The sequence below is a fragment of the Equus quagga genome, chromosome 18 (genome assembly GCF_021613505.1).
Source record: "Equus quagga isolate Etosha38 chromosome 18, UCLA_HA_Equagga_1.0, whole genome shotgun sequence".
Classification (NCBI taxonomy): domain Eukaryota; kingdom Metazoa; phylum Chordata; class Mammalia; order Perissodactyla; family Equidae; genus Equus; species Equus quagga.
Window position 1 is genome coordinate 31,229,082 of NC_060284.1, and position 21,313 is coordinate 31,250,394.

General features: G+C 37.5%; 1 protein-coding gene across 1 annotated transcript in view; it reads right to left on the minus strand.

Moving 5' to 3' along the window:
• DPYD (dihydropyrimidine dehydrogenase) overlaps window positions 1-21,313 on the minus strand; it is a 764,091-nt gene that overhangs the window by 244,537 nt on the left and 498,241 nt on the right. The window contains exon 16 of the mRNA XM_046645669.1: window positions 19,310-19,393. Coding sequence (XP_046501625.1) covers window positions 19,310-19,393 — 84 coding nt within the window. The remainder of the gene's footprint in view (window positions 1-19,309; window positions 19,394-21,313) is intronic.

The window sequence follows — 21,313 nt, forward strand, 5'->3', positions numbered from 1 at the left end:
TACTTTCCATCTCTTTGTTGATCTCACTGTGTTTATCCATTTTTATCCCTAGTTCAGTAAGCATCTTTATGACCATTACTTTGAATTCTTCATCAGGTAAATTACTTCTTTCTGTTTCATTATGGTTTTTTGCTGAGGTTTTATCCTGTTCTTTCATTTGGAACATATCTCTATTTTCTTCATTTTGATTGACTCTCTGTATTGGTTTCTATACAGTAGATGAAACAACCACTTTTCCCAGTCTTGAAGGAGTGGCCTCATATAGGAGATAAATCATCTTGTTCAGCCCTGCCCCTGCTCTTGGTCATCTCTCAAACCTCTGTGCTTGTCCATGCAGCCTACTGTATTTTTAATAGCTCCCAGTAGTTGACGATGTGCTAAGACCTGTTAGGGTCAAAAGAGGAGGATCTCAGCACCTAGATTCAGGCTGACTGGAAGCTAGATCCTCACACAGCAGCTTTTAAAAACATGTAAATATATACAGTCCTGAGGGGACAACAAAAATAAGCCCCATCGGCCACCATAGCCAGATGATTTGGAGGTGTCCCCCAGGTGGCAACTGCAAAAACTGGGGCTCCAGACAAGTGTATATTTCTTGGAGATAACAGTGAGCGAGAGAAGGGCAGAGGGAGAGTGCCAAGATGGTGTCCACAGCCTATGTTCCTTGAGAGCAGCTCCATAGGCCAGTAAATGTGTGCCAAACCTGAAGCCTTTCCCTCAGTCTGAAGCTCTAGGATAAGCAAAGTGGCCTCCTTCACAGAAAAACTGGGGTTGTGTCTCTGTCTGCCATCTGGGCAGTACCCTGTGGTTGGTAGCCTACCAAATACTATCCCTTCAATTGCTACAGTCCTATGGGACCCAGGAATGCAAGCCCCTCTGGTTACCAGAGCCAGATGATGAAGGGGCATCCCTTGCGTGTCAGCCAGAAAAACCAGGCACCAGATGTATGTAAAGCTCCCCTCCAGGAGACCCTGGCACTCTGGCACATGGCAGAGAATGAGTGGGAAGATAGTGCCTGCCCTCTGAGGTCTCTGGAAAGGATTACAGTCAGCCCCTAGATTCACGTTTAATTAGAAGCCTGCCCTTCAGGTCACAATCATGATGATTAGCTAATTGGCCTTCTTCGCAGAAAGACTGAGCTCCCAGGTCTGTTGTCTCTTGCTGTGCCCTGGGGGTGGTAGCTGTTTAATAACTCTTTCTCCATTGGTTACAGTCCTGTGTGATTGATGAGCATAAGCCTTACTGGCCACCAAAGCCAGGCTATGCAGAACAGGTCCCCTGCCAGCAGTCCCCAAATTAGGGTGCAAGACACAGTATGCACTCCTTTCTGGTGACATGGATTATTACAGTCCCATGTGACCAAGAATACATGCAAATCCCCCTGGCCTCCGGAGCCAGGGAATGAAGAGATATCCCCTGGGACTACATCAAACTGAAAAGCTTCTGCACAGCAAAGGAAACCATCAACAAAATGAAAAGACAACCTAACAATTGGGAGAAGATATTTGCAAACCATACATCAGATACGGGGTTAATATCAAAATATACAAAGAACTCATACCTCTCAACAACAAAAAAACTAACAACCCAATTTAAAAATGGGCAAAAGATCTGAACAGACATTTCTCCAAAGAAGATATACAAATGGTCAACAGGCACATGAAAAGATGTTCAACATCATTAACTATCAGGGAAATGCAAATCGAAACTACAAACAGATATCACCTCTCTCCCTTCAGAAAGGCTATAATTAACAAGACAGGAAACAATAAGTGTTGGAGAGGATGTGGAGAGAAGGGAACCCTCATACACTACTGGTGGGAGTGCAAATTGGTGCAGCCACTATGGAAAACAGTATGGAGATTCCTCAAAAAATTAAGAATAGATCTACCATATGATCCAGCTATTCCACTGCTGGGAATTTATCCAAAGAACTTGAAAATACAAATGTATAAAGACCTATGCACCCCTATGTTCATCGCAGCATTATTCACAATAGCCAAGACTTGCAAGCAACCTAGGTGCCCGTCAAGGGACGAATGGATAAAGAAGATGTGGTATATATACACAATAGAATACTACTCAGCCATAAGAAATGATGGAATCCGGCCATTTGTGACAACAGGGATGGATCTTGAGGGTATTATGCTAAGTGAAATAAGTCAGAGGGGAAAGTCAAATACCATACGATCTCACTCATAAGTAGAAGATAAAATAATGACAAACACACACGTAGCAACAGAGAATAGATTAGTGGTTACCAGAGAGGAAGTGGGGAGGGAGGAAGGCGAAAGGGGTTATTAAGTACGTGTGTGAGAGAATGGGTTGTAATTAGTCTTTGGGTGGTGAACATGATCTACAGAGAATTCAAAATACATTACTATGTACACCTGAAATCTATGTAATGTTATAAACCAATGTTATTGCAATTAAAAAAAAAACAGAGGTATTCCCTGGGTGGCAACAGCAAAATTCAGGGCAGCAGATGCGTGTAAACACTCCCTTACTGGGAGACACTGGTGCTTTGGAGCACGGCAAAGGGAGAATGCAAAGATGGCACCTTCCAGTCTCCAAGCCAGGAAGAGTGTTCCAGCAGGCTCGTAGGTGTGTGTGTTAAATTAGATGCCTGTCCTTCAGGCTGAGGTTTACTGTAAGCAAGTGAGCCTCCTTCCCTTTAAGTCTGGGCTCCATCGACTACCTTTGCACTGGGCCATGGGGCAGGTGAGTCCGAGCAGCAGGGACCCTTTAAGAGGCGTTTCTCAGGTCACGATTGTCTCCTGGATCTTGAGATGCAAACACCGCTAGTTTTCAAAATTGGATGGTTTTGGGGGCTCATCTCCCAAATGCATGTCTTAAAAGCTGGGGTACCCAATGTGGGGTTTGAACTCTTCGCTCCTCAGGGAGAAGCTTTAGGTTTTGAGTTCCCTCCCGACTGTGGGCCGCCTCACCTGGGGTGGGGTTTACAGCAAGATTGTGTCCCAGCCTCTCCCACCCACTTTGATGTGGTTTTCTTCTTGTTTGTCCAATGTGTAGTCATCACTCCGCCAGCCTTTAGGTCTTTTTAGAGGAAATTGTTTCATATGTGGCTGTAGACTCAGTGTGTCAGTGGGAGGAAGCGAGTTCAGGATCTTCCTACATGGCCATGTGAACCAGAACCCCTGGAAATCTCTTATTCTTATATCAAGATTCAAAGCGAATTGATACAACCCGGCATCTTCTCACAAGAGGAGCCGTGGAGCAGGGGTAAAGTGTGCAGGCCTGCAGTCAGATACGCTGACTCTGAGTCATGGCTTGGCCATTTGCTGGCTACAGGATTTTGGACAAGTTGCTTAACCTTTCTATGCTTTAGTTTCTTTATTTGCAAAAACAAGGATAATGGTAGTACTAGCTCAGCGGGTTGTTTGAGAATTCAATAATATAACCTACCTAAAATGTTAGCACATTTCCTGATATATAATTAACTCTCAAAAAATGAGAGCCATTTGTTGTAGCAATATAAGCCAATGGTACAAGTTCTTATCAAAAGAAGTGATGATGATTCTAAGAGAATCAGAAACCACGAGACTAATTTAAACAAGAAAAATGCTAAGTAAGCAAAAAGAGAAGAAAGATATAATTAAAGAAATAAAAAGATAAAGTTTAATATGAGAAAAAAGTTTTAAAATTCAGAGAGATGAATGCGGTCTCAGACCTGGGCACCATTTCTCCTGAAAGCTAGGAGAGAGGGAGGGAAGAATGACAGGGAAAGGTGACAAAGAAAAAGAAAGGAAGTCATGAGGAAATTGAAATCTACTTTTTAACTAAGTAAAATTAAGCTTTATTATAATACTGGCCAGGGTATTGGTAGTAACAAGGAAGAAATTAAATACTCAAGTCATAAAATTTAGTCCAAAATATGTTACTTAAACAGCTTCCTAATCTGAAGTTTAACACTCTATACATCTTTTTTTTTAAATAATCTAGCCCTCTAAATTTACCTTCTTTCTGTCTTTTTATGTTCACAATTTATACTGGAATGTGGGTTGCCCATAACATTTTTGTATTTGCTCATTTATATATGACTGGACACCTTTTGTAGGCTGGTATCCCATTTGACAAACCTAAGGTGATCTAAAAGTTTTGGGTAAAAGGGCCAGTGAAACACATTAACTGAATAAATTATTAGTTTATTTTTGAAGAGGTTGTTTTTAAAGATGACAGGTTTGGTATTAAAACTGGCACTAGTTAAGGCACAGGAAGACCTGAGTTTGAATTATTAATGATGCTATAGGTCACAAAATCAGGAGAAAATAAATTAAAAACATGCGACAATTGTTTTGGGTTGTTTTATATACTGATTTTAACATATTAATCATTTACTCCAGTGTTTATGTCATAAGTGGAATCTCCTTGATAAAAATGCAATAAGAGATTCAAAAGAGACTAAGATTGTTGACTTTATAAAATTAGGGCACTATGTCAAAACCATGCAAAATAAGAAGCAATGCCTTATCAAGGCAGAGCCATCTGGCAATGATATGAATGAAACTCTATAGGGTGACCTGGGTGCACTTAATACAAAAGTTAGTTTTGTTTGGTGGAATTGACTATAAAAGCCCTGCCCTTTAGGAACGAATCTGTGGGAGGTTCCTGAATTTATCTTCTATCCTGTCACCAAAAATATTTTCCCTATGACATGCTTTAAGAATGCAAGTGTCCTAGTTACCACTTTTACTTAGTTACTTTCAGTCTATTAACTCCCTTTCACTTTTACAACTATTTTTATAGTTTTTTATATTTGTTCTTCCCTCTGCTCTTCTTCCAACTAAGAAGGAAATAATTAAAATTTGAAGAATGAAATATGTGAAAGCCTAACATGAGCACCTACTGCATCTGGAAGCTGACAGGACAAGACTTACTCATGTGGGTGCGTAAAATGACCTATATTACAAGTTGGAGAGTTTACTCTGAAAGCCCAATTGGTAAAAATAAAATAAGCAATGTTATTCCTGTGGCATTTGCAAAATTATATTAAAAGGCCCAGTGTTTCCTTTTTTTTCTTTTAAAAAAAAACCAACATAGGAAAAAGTTAAGGGGCAGAATTCAAAGCAGCAAGAAAAGAGAAAAAGTCATAGAATGAAGGAAACACTTAACCGGAATTTTGGAGACCTAAAGAAGAGTGGAGAGATTAAAAATGTAAAGGAAATACAGAGATAGAAGAAATCACTTAAGTGGTAGAAAACAGTAATTTAACTTTTTTGAGGACTGTAGCAATTCTTATTTAGAATAACAACTACAACAAAAATAAAAGCAACAATCATCCCGGAATACAATAAAATAAATAAAAATAGAGAAAGCAAATATAAAAACATAGTAGGGATAGAAACAGAAAATCAAAGGTGATTCAGGAAAAACAGAATTAGAAGAGAGAAATTTTATAAAAAGAGAAAATAAGCAGGAAAATAAAGGCAAACAGAGAAAAAATATTTAAAAGGAACAGGGACCAAATACTGTGAAAGGAAGAGTTTAATTGTTGATCTTGATTTAATTCACTGATTATTAAGTATACATACTAATACAATTAAATTCAGCTATTGGAATATTACAAACATCCACAGCCACACCAGATGTGAGTTTGCCGTTCTGTTTGTTTTTAACCACAGTACAAAAATGGGACTGAAGATGTTAACACATTCTCGAGTGTTCGCTGCCAAGGAGATTTGAGCTTTCTAATCCAACAAAGTGAATTTAGGCAGAAAAAGTCAAAAGTTCTTCATAAATGAATCTAAACAAAAATAAGGGTGCTAGGTCCAAAGGGATCAAGGAAGAGAAAGTGGCAAAGGCAGGATGATAAACAACAACATATATGTATCTGCAGAAAGAAATTGGCAATAAGAGACATGACCAACTAAAGAATGCAAAAAAGCAGAACAAAAGGGATGGCATCTGGTGTCCTCAACACCTGCACAATTCCTGCCACATAACAGTCACTCAATTAATAACTAGTGAATTAATTGAATCAGTGGATGTTCCAACTAGCAAAACGATCTTTTCAGGCTGTGTTCATCAATGGAAAAACAATGAAGGAAAAAAGCAGATAGGTAGATTTACAAGGAATAGTGTCAAAAGAATTGCTGCTTTGGAATAACAGACACACTCTTGAAAAGATGAAAATACTGAATAATCTGAAATTAGGAACAAAAACTAACAGATTCCATGTGAATTGATCTACAGGGAAGAAATAGGTTTATACTGTTCTCAAAGAACTATCCTACTGGTTGCTTTCAGCGTATTTTATTGCCATCAGCCTTGGCACTCCTCCGGACATGTGTTTGGGATTCTTGGAACCAAAAGGAACAGTACATACAGTAACGCACACCTACCCTGAAGGGAAAATGACAACCACATAACACCATGTAAAAGAATGCCGACAAAAAGAGAATTTGTTTTTCTGCATTCTATGAGACAATAGGGAGAAAGAAAAGTAAAGCAAATGACTGTGTGACAGAAAAGGAGAATGAGGCTCACAACACACAAGACCAAGAAAGGGGGTGGGGGAGCCCACGAAGGCAGAAACAAGGTAACAGAAAGGACAAAACCAGCAGCAGAAAGGAACTGTCAGACACAAAACCCTCAAAACAATAGATAGGAAAAAAAGAAACAAGATGACAGGAAAAGAGCAGCATGGAATCTAGTAAGAAAAAGAAACAAAAATTTCAAATAATGGATTTTCGAACACTCCTGCTGTTCCGCCAGTGCATTGTGTCACGGACTCACAGAGCAGTGCGTAATTTATTACGGTCACTCACTGCCAGGCTGCTATAAAGGGCAACAGCTATATGAAAATACTCCCCACCGCAGGATGGCTTAATGATCAACCCTTTGTAGAGGGGTAGGCTGTGGAATGGCCAGCGAGGACAGAACCACTTATGGGGCTGGATGGCGTTCTGCATATTTAGAGTCCTCTACCATTTAAGAAAGGGTGAATGAACTCTCAGGGTACGTCTGTTGGGGGGTGGGGGCTCACCCCTCTTCAGCTTCTCCTGAATAATCACCAACTCTCAGGAGTAGTTTCTTCATGCCCAATATCACATATTGCCCCTTTTATGGGAGGGGTGACGTCAAATTTAAACAAAGAATAGATTTTAAAAATAAAAACAGACCTTGGAAATTAACATTCATAATTGGAAAAATGCATTATATTTTAATCATGTCTGGAGATTTAAAAAATGCTGCTAGGGTTTCTCTTTAGAAATGAATTTGGATACAGAAAAAATCAAAATCACATACAAATAAAGATCATCCAAATCGTTTTTACCAATCATTTTCAGGAAACTGGCCTTTTCAGTGATATTTATATAGAGGAGCTTCCATTACTTCTACAAATAGCACTATCTTCAAACAGAGATGCATCATTAAGATATGTATCAATAATTTCTACGGTTAGTAAAGCCAAGAACTACTTCTTTAAAATTCTTCTTTGAGAGGCAGCAGTGCCTGAGGTTAGGAGCCCAGGTTCTTGAGCAAGATGGTCAAGATTTGGCTCCTAATGCTGCTGTTACTCTCCATGTGACCCTGCCACATTACTTACACTTTCCATCTCTGGGTTCCCATCTGTAAAATGGGAATAAAAACAGAAAATACATCATAGAGCTGCAGTGAGGATTGCATGGGTTAGACCCTGGATCAGAGTCTGGCAAACAGTAGGAGCATGGCAGGTATCAGCTATTGTACTTGCTCTTAAATAATGTGTGAGGGGACATTCGGGGGGGGGGGGGTTGTAATCTAGAACCATCTGCCATTATGTGTTGGGCATGGAGACAGGTGAAAATAATGTCCTTAATCCCACTTCAGGCCAGGCTGAGGCAGTGCATTTTCTTTCTCTTCTCTCACCCTGGGAACAGACTTTGTTTATACAGGATAGCAAGTTTGCAAAAGGAAGTCACAGTCAGCTATTTTGAAGTCTTTCATCCTCCAAAGTCCTATAGTAATATGTAAAAAATATGCTCATTCCTAAAAAAAAAAAAAAAAAAGATTATTGTGTTCTAGAGGTGGAATATTTGAAAACAAGACAGACTCCTGTCCAGGACACAGGGAACTATGAATAATATTTATATGTGAGTAGCATGTACTTCTGGACAAACATATTTAGAATGGATTCAAGACACGAATTGGAGAAATCAGACATATGAAACCTCAAATGGTTAAGGTGGAAAGAAAACAAAAAAATCAGAACAAAGTATTGAGACTGGTTTTAGAGGGAAGAACAATGATTTGAAATATAAGTTCTGAACTCATAAAACATCAAGAACAGCTTAACTGAGTCCTATTCATAAACCACTCTGCTCAGGATCTTCTCATTGCCAACGGCCCAAGAAAAACACTTTGTACAAAGACTTAATTCATTCAATTATTCATTCATTCATTCATTCATTCATTCATTCATTCATACCTTCAATAACCCATCCAAAAATTATTTACTAAACCTACCATGTGCCAGAATAACATTAATCCTTGGAGATTCAACATGGTGGAAGTCACTCTAGCCTCGGTTTCTTTATCTGAAATCTGGAGAATGTTCCATCTTCCCCCTCAAGTTGACTGAGGAGTAGATGTGATCCCATGTGTAGAAATACCTAGCACAATTCCTAGAATACAAAGGCCACTAAGGGAATAAATTCAATTTCTATTCTTCATAAAAATCCTTTATGAATTTATCTTTGGATATATCCATATCGTGGTAGCTCTACTGTTATTGTAGCCATCTCAAAAGTATAATTCCTTATTTACTACCTACTGGGAAAACTCTATTACCCCTTATTTATCCTAAACCTATCATCTCTCTATAAAGAAAGGATATCTAATATGTTTAATATTCAAAATGTATTATGTGTAGGTTTTTAATTGTTTAAACGTGGCTCCATTTAAAACAAAGTTTTTAATAAGAGCTTAGTGGTGGGGATTGGAGAGAGTATACTGAAAATATCACAGTCACAAATATCAGGGGTGGAAAGGTGAAGATCCCCTCAGAGCTGGGATTAGGAACTACGGATTTGTCTGAGGCTAGGCCATCAGATGGATAAAGAATGCTTATCTGTCATGAGTAAGAATGAGTCACCCACTACACCAAGGAACAAAAAAGAGAAAGCTAGAAAGAGTGGGGCATTGAAGACATCACCTGCCTTCCTGGATCCAGACAATCATGAAGTCAACTTCAACCTTATTCCATCAGTTACATCAGCTAATACATCTGTCTTAGTTGATAATAGAATTCTTTCATCTGCATAAGACAGAAAACTAAGAACTATCTTTCCACTTGCTTCTTCCTCAAAACCCATAGCCAACTCATCCTCAAATCCTGCTGAATACTTTCCTTATTTTTGGCATATCTATTTCTCTATCTCTAAGCTACGAACCACCATTATTTCTTACACAAACTTCTGCAAGGGATTTTAGCTAGTCTTCCCAAGTCCATTCTTATGCACCTATATTCTATTCTCTCAAAATGAAAATATAATCATTATCATCCTCACCATTTTCACCATCCCACCCATCACACACACATGTACATGTACACACATGTACCCATGTACACACATATGTGCATGCACACACATATGACAAACCTTTTAATAGCTTTCCACTGTTGTTTGGATAAAATCAAAACGCTCAACAAGGCCTGACTTACAGGGTCTTACATAGCCTGATTTATGTTTTCCTTTCCAGTGTCATCTTGTGCCACATGCATCTGCTCTAAGCACCTCATTCTTCTTTCGTGCCCTTCAACATGCCTTGTTTCAACCACAAGGCTTTTGTTTCTTCTGTTTCCATCACCTGGAGTGCTCTAACCCACACCAATCATTTCACTTAAAAATCCTGTAAATATTTCACTTAACAGATCAAACATCACTTCCTTAAATAATCCTTCCTTGACTCTTCACAGTAGTCCAGAAACCTCATATTACATGCTCTTCAAGGATCATGGACCACCACTTCAGGGTTACTATGCCAGTTATACTTTATTGTTTGTAGGGTTATTTGTCCAATATCCGTCTACTCTCCTAAATGGAAATCTCTATGAGGACAGAGAACATGTCTATTTTTGCTCATCCTTATTCTCAGCATTTCAGAAATTCTTGGTACATGGTAGAGACTCTAAATCTTTGCTGAACGAATGAAAGCAGAGAAATATTTGACTATTTGGGGAGTGCAGTAAATACTTATTGGGCCTCTAGATCGTATTCCTCCTAAATAGAAAGGCTATTCTCTAAAAGTTTGAGACCTGGGTGATAGAACATAGGAGAATCAAGACTGAACACAGGAAAGCGGAATAAAGAGCAGACACTAGAAGTGAAGGAATCCAATTGTTCCTTCACATACCAAGTTCTCCCATATTATGCAAAACACAGTTATGGGAAAAACAAGAGTGGCATGCCTACTATGTTGCCATACAATTTCTGGTGTAGTCAAGAAAAGAAAAACATTGGCAAAGAAAAACTGGCAACAGAGATCTCTGTTCATTTGACAGAGGGTTGGAAATTTTACAAATCAGAGAAAAAATCTGTATGTTCTATTTTGATGAGCCATTAACACACTTTAAGTGTAACTAAATTTGCAACTTGATCTGTGAGGACTTTTAAAGCTGAATACACCCAGTAACAACAGACAGGGAGAGAAGAGTAAACACTCAAACTATCAACTCCAGAAAAAATAAACAGCAAATAATATGAGGAAAGAACCAAAGATATTCAAGACATCTCAAAGTGGCTAAAACCGACATTCGCGTTTTAAATTGATATCTCCTTAAACAAAACCTTTTTGTAAAGCATATATTTCTTCATCACATTGCTACTTAATAAAGTGGTGAAAGAACAAAGTTAGCTACAAAATATGATTCTCATTAAGATCTCTGCAATGTAATCAACATCAAGACAGGCTTCATGCTTGTGTAAAATCTCTGATTCCTAATAAGCACCATCTCTTTGTATTTAGGGGGTCATTATCGTTCTCTGGGAGTGTGGCTTGCAAATGATGGTAACAAAAGCCACGGTCTTCAATCTTGAATCGATACTCTTTGGCCGTAAAATGCCATGATTTTAATAAATCTATTTTCCTTGACTTACTTTTTTTAGGGGAGCTCAATATTTCCTTCTCTAGTCAGGCACATCCACATTCGTCCTTCATGACATTGCTCACCTCCTCCCCGCTGGAAGCCTTCAACTGATTGCACTCTAAAAGACTGCACTCTAAAAGCAGTCTTCTGCCCCAGCAGGAACTGTGTAAAAACTTTCTCTCTCAGGTAGAAGTTGCCTTAATTTTAAGGTCTTCCTGACAGTGGTGCCTCTTGTGCCTGCACTTGAATTGTCTTATTCATTATCCTCTTTCCTCATCTTGAACTCTGCTGCCTCCAAGTCTCCTAGCTCCGAAGTGCTTACTAGTTTTCTGGTCCAATCTTGCTTTTTAGCCTAATATGCAATATTCTTTACTCCTGAGTCTTTCGTGGCTTTTGACACATGACTCAGTCTTGTTTGTCAGTTCTTCCAATATTCTAGGCTAGTTGGATCTCAGGACCGAACCCTCCTTTTTCTTGCCAATATTTATATCTTAGCAATTTTGGTTTCCAACTTTGTCTCTGCTCTGCACAACTGATACATGTTATTCTGGTGTGACACTGCGCTATCTGAACTCTCTGGGGTATCATAGACTAAGATCACAGCCTCTCCCCACCTCACTCCCATGTCTCTCTCTGTAGGTTAAAGACATTTTTAATTTATCTTTATTCTATAGTCAGCAGACATATAGAAAACTCTGCTCTACTTCTCAAACTCACTGTGATGTGATATTTAAAAAAAAAATTTGGAAATGCTATTGCTGCTTTATTTGGGAATATAACAAATGATGAGTATACTAAAAACCACATTAAGTTTTAAAAATATATATTTAGATGTTTTTCCTACAACAATCCATCAGGTAGTCTACCTACTTGTACTACATATGATTTTTTTTTTTCCACTGCCACACAATTATTGTCCTAGACAAAAACAATGACACTCCCTGACTTAGAACTGGTATTTCAGTTAGATTTAAATGGTGTTACTTTCTACTAAAAATTTATAATTTTTAAAAGAAAGCAATCATTTTTATATCATTAACCAACATTAATAAGTAAAATAGAAAAACTCATAGAGAACCAGCTTAGGGCAAAATATTGGCAGTTACATAAATGCTTCTTACAGATCTCCTGTAGTTATCTACTTATCCAAGCACCCATGTCTAAGCAAATGGTTGAGAATTAAAATCAAATAAAAAGTTGGGCAACATAATATAGCATAAAGCAAATATTTCTTTTTGATTAGAGATACTTTTTCTCATAAACAAGTTGATAATTCATTTTAAAGTACTTCTAAAATTGTAAATGCCACATGGAAAATAGAAAGAATAAGTCAAAGGTATATGGATAATTTCAGTCATTTTTGCAGAAGCTTATATTATACCTCCATTTCTCACAGCTCTTTGTGAAATGATGTTATTTCACAGTGCAATTGTGAATGTGATGTCTCAAGGACTCAATCCACTGGGGCCAACCTATGCTATATTTATCCAATCAACCCATAGATCTCAAGTTCCAACTCTTCAGCCCAAACTTACATTCATCCATGATTAGAGCAAGATTAAACATCACATTCACGACAATGTGGCACTTTGCTACACGTGTCTTATAGCAGCTGGAGTCAGAGGGGTGAGAGGAAGAAAGAACCTGAAACAGAGGAGGTGTCGTGGGTAGATACTCAACTAGTATCAAAAAACAAATCTAACTCAGCAGTGATCCTCACCTTAGGTCCCCCAGGAGTGGTCAGAGAGGTCACTGTGGCTTTAATTTATTGTATTTTACCATTGGTAGGGTTCCCATATTCCTGTCTCTAACTTTTGGGATTTCTCATATGCCTGAGTTTCTGAATTTCACCCCTCTGCTAAATACAGCAAGTACTATGACTTGTCAGTTGCATTGGCTTTAAAAGCAGTATCCATATATTTTCTCCTCCATAGACATCTAACAGGGACCTGATCCAGGCAGGGCCGTGGTCATCACTCCGTGGACCCTGTATTGTGTGTGAGATAGAGGGTCTGTTAATCCAGCTGCTGGAGGAAGTTTTACTTCCCAAGGGAAATGCTAGCATATCTGGGGCAACGTGGTCTTCATACTTAGTTTTGGATTCTCTTCCTAGCAACAGACGTCTCCTTTCTGGCGAGGGTAAGAGCAATAATCTGTGGTTAATGTTTTATGAAAAATGTTGGCATGCTGTACCAGAAACGACTTTCTTTCTTTTTTTAAATAAGCATATAGAGTTTGTGTAAATTAAATTTGGACATAGAACAGATCATGAGGGAAATATCGCAATACTGCTGAGGGTGATCTTATTTAAGCCAATGCTTATTTTAAGATCACTAAACATTTTAAGATTTACCACTTTTAAACCTGTTTGTTCTTGATTAACTAAATTATCATGAAAGCAGGACTATATATGTATTTCCTGATGACATAATTAATGTTAAGACTGTTTGAGTTGAACATTCATTCTGGGAGTTAGAAATTCTATGCAGAGGATGTGTGTAAATAAATGGAGGGGGGTGTGAGATAGTGAGACATAGCAGGTAATAACAGCAGCATCACCACCTCTATTTGGGACAGTGCTTGACTGTGAAGTTAGAGCGGTCTTCCCTCTGATGATACTATCATTTTGGAATTTTCCATCCAAAGCAATCATTCTTGAAAAAATTGTGCACTATTTAGCAATCACTTCTACAAGGAAGGCATCCAAACCATTGAACACTGGGACTCCCTCAAGGACCAGGGAGATAATGCCCTTGTAACCTCTTAAAACTGTTAGGTAGGGGCTGGCCCCGTGGCCGAGTGGTTAAGTTCGCGCGCTCCGCTGTAGGCGGCCCAGTGTTTCGTTGGTTCGAATCCTGGGCGCGGACATGACACTGCTCATCAAACCACGCTGAGGCAGCGTCCCATATGCCACAACTAGAAGGACCCACAACGAAGACTATACAACTATGTACCAGGGGGCTTTGGGGAGAAAAAGGAAAAAATAAAATCTTTAAAAAAAAAAAAAAAACTGTTAGGTAAAGAAATCCAAATTCATTGACAGTGATTTAATCTCTAGGTCACCAGAGATTCAAATGAGAGTGTGCATCTAGTCTCCCTCCTTAATCCCATTCACAAACAGTATATTCTCTTTTCTTTCTCAAGGAAAGTTTGGCTGATTGATAAGACATATACAGTTAATAAATTAGGTGTCATTTGAAATAGAATTAGACAGTTGATTTCTATTTGGATAATTTCAGTTGAAAAGATATGAATTCCAGGCAGAGGAAATAATAGTATGCAAAAAGGTACAGAGTCAGGAGTTTCCAGGGCATTGTACTGATTTATTCAGTTTGACTAGAGATTTGAATACACTCAAATGACACACAGGAAATACTGGACAGAGCACCAGATGTGGGTCAGTGACAAGGGCACCAAATGCTATGGGTCTTGCTAGTTGGTTATCTTAGGCTAAGGCAAATTAGGCACTTCTAGTCCCCAATTCCTTTCCTATATATAAGGGTGTTGGACTGGAAAATCTTTAAGGTTTCTCTCAGTACTAAAAGTCTGTGCTTCACTATGCCACATCATTTACTCAAGGCAAAGAAGTAAACAGCTTGTATGAGAAATAACTTAAGAAAAAGCTTTAAAAATTTATGTTTTCTGATGTCAGGGAAAAAAAATCATTTCAAGAGGATTATATAAACTAATGCTGAGAAGTCCTGTGGAGCATGCTGCCTCTTGATCTTCTTTTTTTTGCCAAGTGGAAGATAAAATGGCAAAATAGGAAGGCAAGGCATCTTATCCCATACCTTCCACCCACAAGCCCCATCAGCTATTTTTCTTTTGGTAGCTGATGGGCGGGTCTAAGAATTAGAGGCATTGTTGGTTGAAGAAGACAGCCTAGAGACTCTTCAATGTCAGGAACCCAGAGGGTCAGCAAACATCTCGGAAAGGGTTGGTTTCAATATTTAAAGGTTGAATCAGAGAGGTACATAGTGATCAAATCCATGTTTGAGAATGAGCACTTAACCTTGGTCAAACGTTTGCTGCTGTTTACACGTAGCCCACACAGTGTTAAAAGAGCCTTAATTAAGCTCTAGTTCTTCCCTGCTGCATGGCAATGCAGGCCAAGTGTGGCCATGTCTTCCCATTATTTCAAGAGAAGTGAGCATTAGGATTTTTCTTTCAAATCCACCTATTTTTAAAATGTTGGTAATAGTTTAAAAAATGAAACAACCACAGTAACAACAGAAAGCTATTCGAAACCCATTCAACTCTCGTCTGAATGTGAGTTAGAAGGTTCAGCAGGATGAAAATAAAAATATTCAATATAATTGTAAAAGGACAAAAGAGGGTTATTCACTCAATGCCGTAAGAACACACAGTATTTAGGAAAAGGAGAAGACCTCAAAGAGGTGCCATTTTATCTGGATTTTATAGAATTTATTGTAGTTCCGTTACATTAATAAAGTACCATGCTGTCACAGGAAACTCGTTTACATAGATTGCATGTAGAGAACTTTAAATACGAATCTTAAGACATCAGAGAAGCTCCCTTCCTTCTGGGAGATGGAACACCTACATAGTAGGTTCAGGTTAGCTTGTGTTTTTATATATTTAGAAAAACGGGAATTTAGAACTACAAAAAACTTGAGAGCTGACTTAGTCTTGCAGTTAATTTTCAGTTAATAATATTTAATGCTGATGTTGGAGTACTAATTTATTAGGAACTGTTCTAGGTGCCTTCCCCATATTCAGGCCCATGTGCTAATTAAAGCTCAGGCCTTGGCAGCTGCTGATCAGATCTGTGATCTGGGAAACATGGAGCTCTCAGGTTTTTGTTTTTTTTAATTTGTTAAATGGGATCAAAACTCAACCTACTTCAGGGGATTGTTGTACGAAGAAAGAAGAAGAATAATTTTTTTTCATGTTGTGATATAACTCTGACTCTTTGGAGTCTACAGACCCAAAACTAGGGCATATATTTACCTTTGCTTGAGCATCAGGGTTACCGGGGGTACCGTTAACGAAAACGACAAAACCTGAAAGACGAGCAGGCTGACACACACAAGACCAAAGGTCTTTTATACATTAAGTATAAGATGTCTATTAAACTAAAGCCTTTTTAAACAACTGCTACTCAGATATTCATTCTTCAAATAAAGTAAAATATACCAAAAAAGTGGGCAGCATTGGTTGATGTAAAAATAGTTACGAATCACACATTGATGTTTACGAAGGCCAGAGAAAATGTTAAAGTGTTTTTCAAAAGAACAACATAATATGCATTCATTTATTTCTTTAGCTGATTTTGTTTTATCAATGTTCTTTACGGGTAGTTTAAAAATAACGTATTAGCCTACTACCTATAATGTTAACATTCACAGAATATTAAAGCTGGGAGGAGATTTAAATATCTTCTAGCTCAAATCTCATGTTTTAGAAAGGGAAACTGATGCTTCAGGAAAGTAAGTGGCTTGATGTAAGTAAGTGACATAGATGGTTGATGGAAAGAATAAGTTTTTAAAATTTTATATGAAATTTCACTTTGCGGGAAATACACAATTCAAATTCTCAAGGTAAGCTTGAAATTTTCTTTATTTCTACAAATTCCATAAATAAATATGATGTCTATATATTGTTGAGTAGAGATTATAGCCTTCTCTGTTCATAATTTCACAACTTTTTGTCACTTATGAGAACATTTATAAAGAGTTTAACTATATACATATATAGTTAATTTAAAATTAGGTGTAAATAAAGACAGTATTTTTCACTTATTAAATATTTGTGAGAAAATATTTGAGATAAAGGAGGGAAAAACAGATGTTTGGAAATGTACTGAACTATGATACCCTGCCTCTTCTTAAGGTGCTGAAAATAACCACTAGAAATAGAGAAAGTACAAGACAGTCTCTAATAGATAAATGTCCTAGCCATGGAACTAATGTAAGTTTGTTTCATTCATGAAGCAAACATTTATTAGGCTCTGGCAATGCACACAGCCCTGTGCTTGGCACACAGGGAGCTTTCAACAGATGGAATGCAGGATCACACTGTAATGGGGAAGAGGAATTGGCATGACTCCTCAGTCTCCCAATACTGAGTACAAATTCCCCATCCCACCAACTTGCAAGTGTTCAAAACTATGAACCTTAGGGAGGGAGGGAGAGGCAATGGTAACAAGAGGTAGAGAAAAATGGATGGAGAGGAAAAGAAGAAAAAGCCACAGATGTGTTTGTGGCTCTAAAGAGTCAGAGTTTAGTAACACTTTTTTTTTTTTAATGCAGTAATATTATTTTTCCCTCCATTTAAAATATCGAATATTCATGTGTCCTGAGGCACAGTAAGCATTTAAAATATGTTGAGGAAAAATGATTAAATTAGCTTTATTTTTCAATTATATAATTTACAAGAGGATATAATTCAAAAGAAAATTTCAAAAGCTGGTTAATAGGAAGAATTGGTTTCAGTTTTAGAGTTCATAACCAACAAGTGAAATGGAAACGTTCCTAAGTTTCCTTCAGCCGAAGATATCATGGTTTTCGGAACATATGTCTTCCAAGAGTTTTAGAAAGCTTAACGATAACTTTACTGCAAAATTTTAGCACTTGGCATCCTCATTCAGCCGAAATCTGTGCAAAAATTTATGTGGCTAAATGACTCCCCAGAGAGGATACACCTAAGACTCTTAACAGCTGGGTAAGTTCAGATGTGTTCAGAGAGCGAAAGCCTACTCTAGAAAATAAACTCAAGATGGATTTGGGCAACATTTTCGAAATAATTGTCATTTTTGTGGGAAAAATATACATATTAAAATGCATCCTTGTTTAAAAAATTAGTCAATAGATTTAAATTTTACATCGCTGATTTTATCCATTACTGAAAAATATTTGGTTCTGGAGTTTCAGAGACTGTAAAAGGGATAAAAGGAGAAATTTGACCACCTCAAGTGTCCTTGACACCTCAGGTGTCCTTGTAGAAGCCATCTTCATTTTAATCAAGTTACACATCTTGACACCCTGGCTGCTGTCTAATCACGTGACTCATAAAAGTCAGGATTTAATAAAATGTGTTTCCCCTCCCCTGGGTAATTCTGAGGCTTGCTTCTGCTACCACTGCTCCTACCAGTAGCTTCTGCTACCGATGTTCTGGGTAACCTGTTGTGAGTGGAACAGAGGATAGACCTGAAAAACATTTGACTAGGCCCTCCTTTCCTGCTGCGACAAAAGAACGGTTTCTTCCTAAGTCACAAATCTGTTCTGAATGTTAATTAAATATTTACAAGGTACTTTAGAATCCTCCCTGAATGCTAATATGAAAACAGCAACCTATGTTCATTAGAACAAGCAGAAATTTTTGCCCTTCCACGTTAAGGGCCTCTGGTCTCTGAGTTTAATTCAAATAATTTGATGATTTGAAAAAAAAAGAATTGAGTACCTACTATGTACAAGGCCCTGTGCCAGATGTGGAAACAAAAGTAAACTTTCCAGGACTAGGAAATTTGTCATAAATTATAACATTTCATATTATTTAATTCACATCATTTCTCTCTGGGCTTAAAAGGTAAATTAGATGAAAAACACTCACCTTTTTAGCATTAAGCTCTTACATTGCTCCTTAACATACAACACTGTATCTAGTTACATAAAGATGCAGTATTTTCTACATATTAACATATATTTCCTTATTTTATTCATTAGGTTTTTGAAAGTATTTTAGCATGAAGGTTCCATTTATTGTATCCAAAAATAAAAATAGCATCAAAGTCTTTTCGCAACTCCCAAAACACAGTTAGGGAATAATGATCATATGCTAAAAAATGTAAAATGCAATTTGTGCTGTGCCCCATTTACTACGAAATCACTACGAACAATGCATTTTGTACAGTATATGGCTCCAGGGAAACTGGATCAGCATCAGGAATGAATAAAGAACATTGCATTTGAAATCAGCTAATTCTGCTTCAGCGCTTTTAAAAACTATTTGTTATGATATTACTTCCTGTCAAGCACATAATGTGATATTTTCCTCAATAAAACTAAACAGTTGCTGTAATTTCAGCTTTCCTCATTTTCCACTTTTTAAGCACTAAATATTTAAACAATGCAGACCTGGAAGTCTCAAGCCAGTCATCTGATCTGCGCATCTCCTTGCCTAAGGTATAGTAACTCTCCATACAGGGGCCTGTTCTGTCACACAGACATACGCGGTGGCAGCTGTCGAGGTCCTTACCTGCCCGCAGGCCAGGCCCATTCCTCTTTCTCCCATGCCATGTGGACATGATAAATTTAACTCCAGGGCATCTGCTCCAGAAGCCTTTAAGATGTGGAAGGAAAATGAAAGAAAAGACAAGACCTTATTTGTGTGCTGATATGCTTTCACCGTGGATAATCAACACAGGTCACATTTGTCAAATTTTGCCTATTCTGTTTTCTGCATCACAGCTCTCTGGTGAGGTGTAGTCCGACTCTCTCCAGTTAGAGTGTGTATAACAACAACAATAATAGCAACAGCAAATATTTATTAGGTGCTTAGAAGGTGACACTCACTGTTCTAAGTGTTCTATATTTGTTCTCTCCAATTCTCATAATCCTAGGATTCTCAGAATACCAATTTTACAGACAAGGAAACCAAAGCACAGGGGGTTAAAGAACAAGCCGATTATGAAGTGACACAGTAGAGATTTTAACTCAAGTCTGTTTGACATCACATTTATTCTGCCCTACACTGCTTCAATTTTTATAGAAACAAATCTTACTAATTCCAGATAATTGGTACTGGAAGTAGGAGCGCAAAGAAAAATGTAGCAATAGCACAGAGGGAATGAATGAGTAAAATTTAAAATGTTTTTAACTGAAAATCAATTTTATTGTATTCAAAAAAGTCCATGACAAGGGACATAAAGTACAGATAGTTTTGTCTTACTTTAATAATTAAATAGGATCCTTCTTATTTAACTCATTAATTCATTAGTACACAAATGGGTCCTGCAAAAATGAACAAAATAGTTCACTCTAAACATTCTATTTAGAATAGCTGGAGAAAGAGAATTTTTGAGAAGTCTGCGAAAAACAGTAAGAATAAGCAAAACACTTTTTTATAGTTTAATATAGTAATTTGAGGGATGGGAGTAAAGCAAAGCATTCAAATTGAATTTTTTTTTTTTTTTCTTAACCTAACTTCTTCAGTTTCCCCAACGTCACAAATTTCTTTTTAAGTACGGTCAACCAGAAGCTTCAGTCAACTTCCATAATATTATAACATGTCAATTGCATTATGCAAAGGCTTAAAAAAAAGTTCACTATTCTCTAAATATATCGAGCCTTTCTTTAGGCCAAGAGCTGTTTCTTCAAGGTCTCTCTTTTCTTCCTAATTGTTCAAGATTTTACCCCATTTTTTCCTGCTTTATGAATTTTAAGCAGGACCTCAACAAACTTATGAATTCTAGTTAGCTATTTCTCAGTCGACTTTCTTGCCCATCTTTAATCATTAGCGAGTCTGCTTTTTCTTCTGCATCTTTGTGCCAATTCATTTGATCATTCAGCCTGTTTTCTAACTTGGTTCCATTACTGGTTTTGCTTCCCTAATTGGTTTTAAAATGCCTTATGTTATTTGAAAATTGCCATGAATCATGCTACTTTTTTTCTTGCTGGTTTGGTAGTGAGCATGGAAAAAGCACAGCCTGCTAAACTCTGAGTTCCAACCCCAGGTCTGCTAAGGAATTTGGGGTGCCTTGGCCAAGTCGGCTAACCTTCATTGTCTCAATCTGCTCAAGTGTAAACTGTAGATAATATGACCTATCTCAAAACCATGTCATGTGGGAATTACTCACTCAATTAAAAGACTGTATATTGAAATTACATACAATATTACACTTTTCTTATTATTTCTTAGTTATTACAAATATTTCCTTTAGACTTCATTTAGCTGAATTGCAGCAATTAATAGCAAATCAACTCAACACTATTTTAGATTAGATGAGTTTTAGGTGGCATTTGTATACATATGTATTATATATATTTCCTAAAATTTAAGTGCAATCTTATAAGAATACCCATGATAGCAGATAATAATAATGAGCATTTATTGAGCCCTCATAATATTGCCAGGCACTCTACTAGGCTCTGCTTTGTAGTAGGATATATCATTATTCTCATTCTACAACTGATAAAACTGAGATATAAAGAGTTAAAGTGACTTACCCAACATCCCACAGCTTGTTGAAAGTAGGGTCTT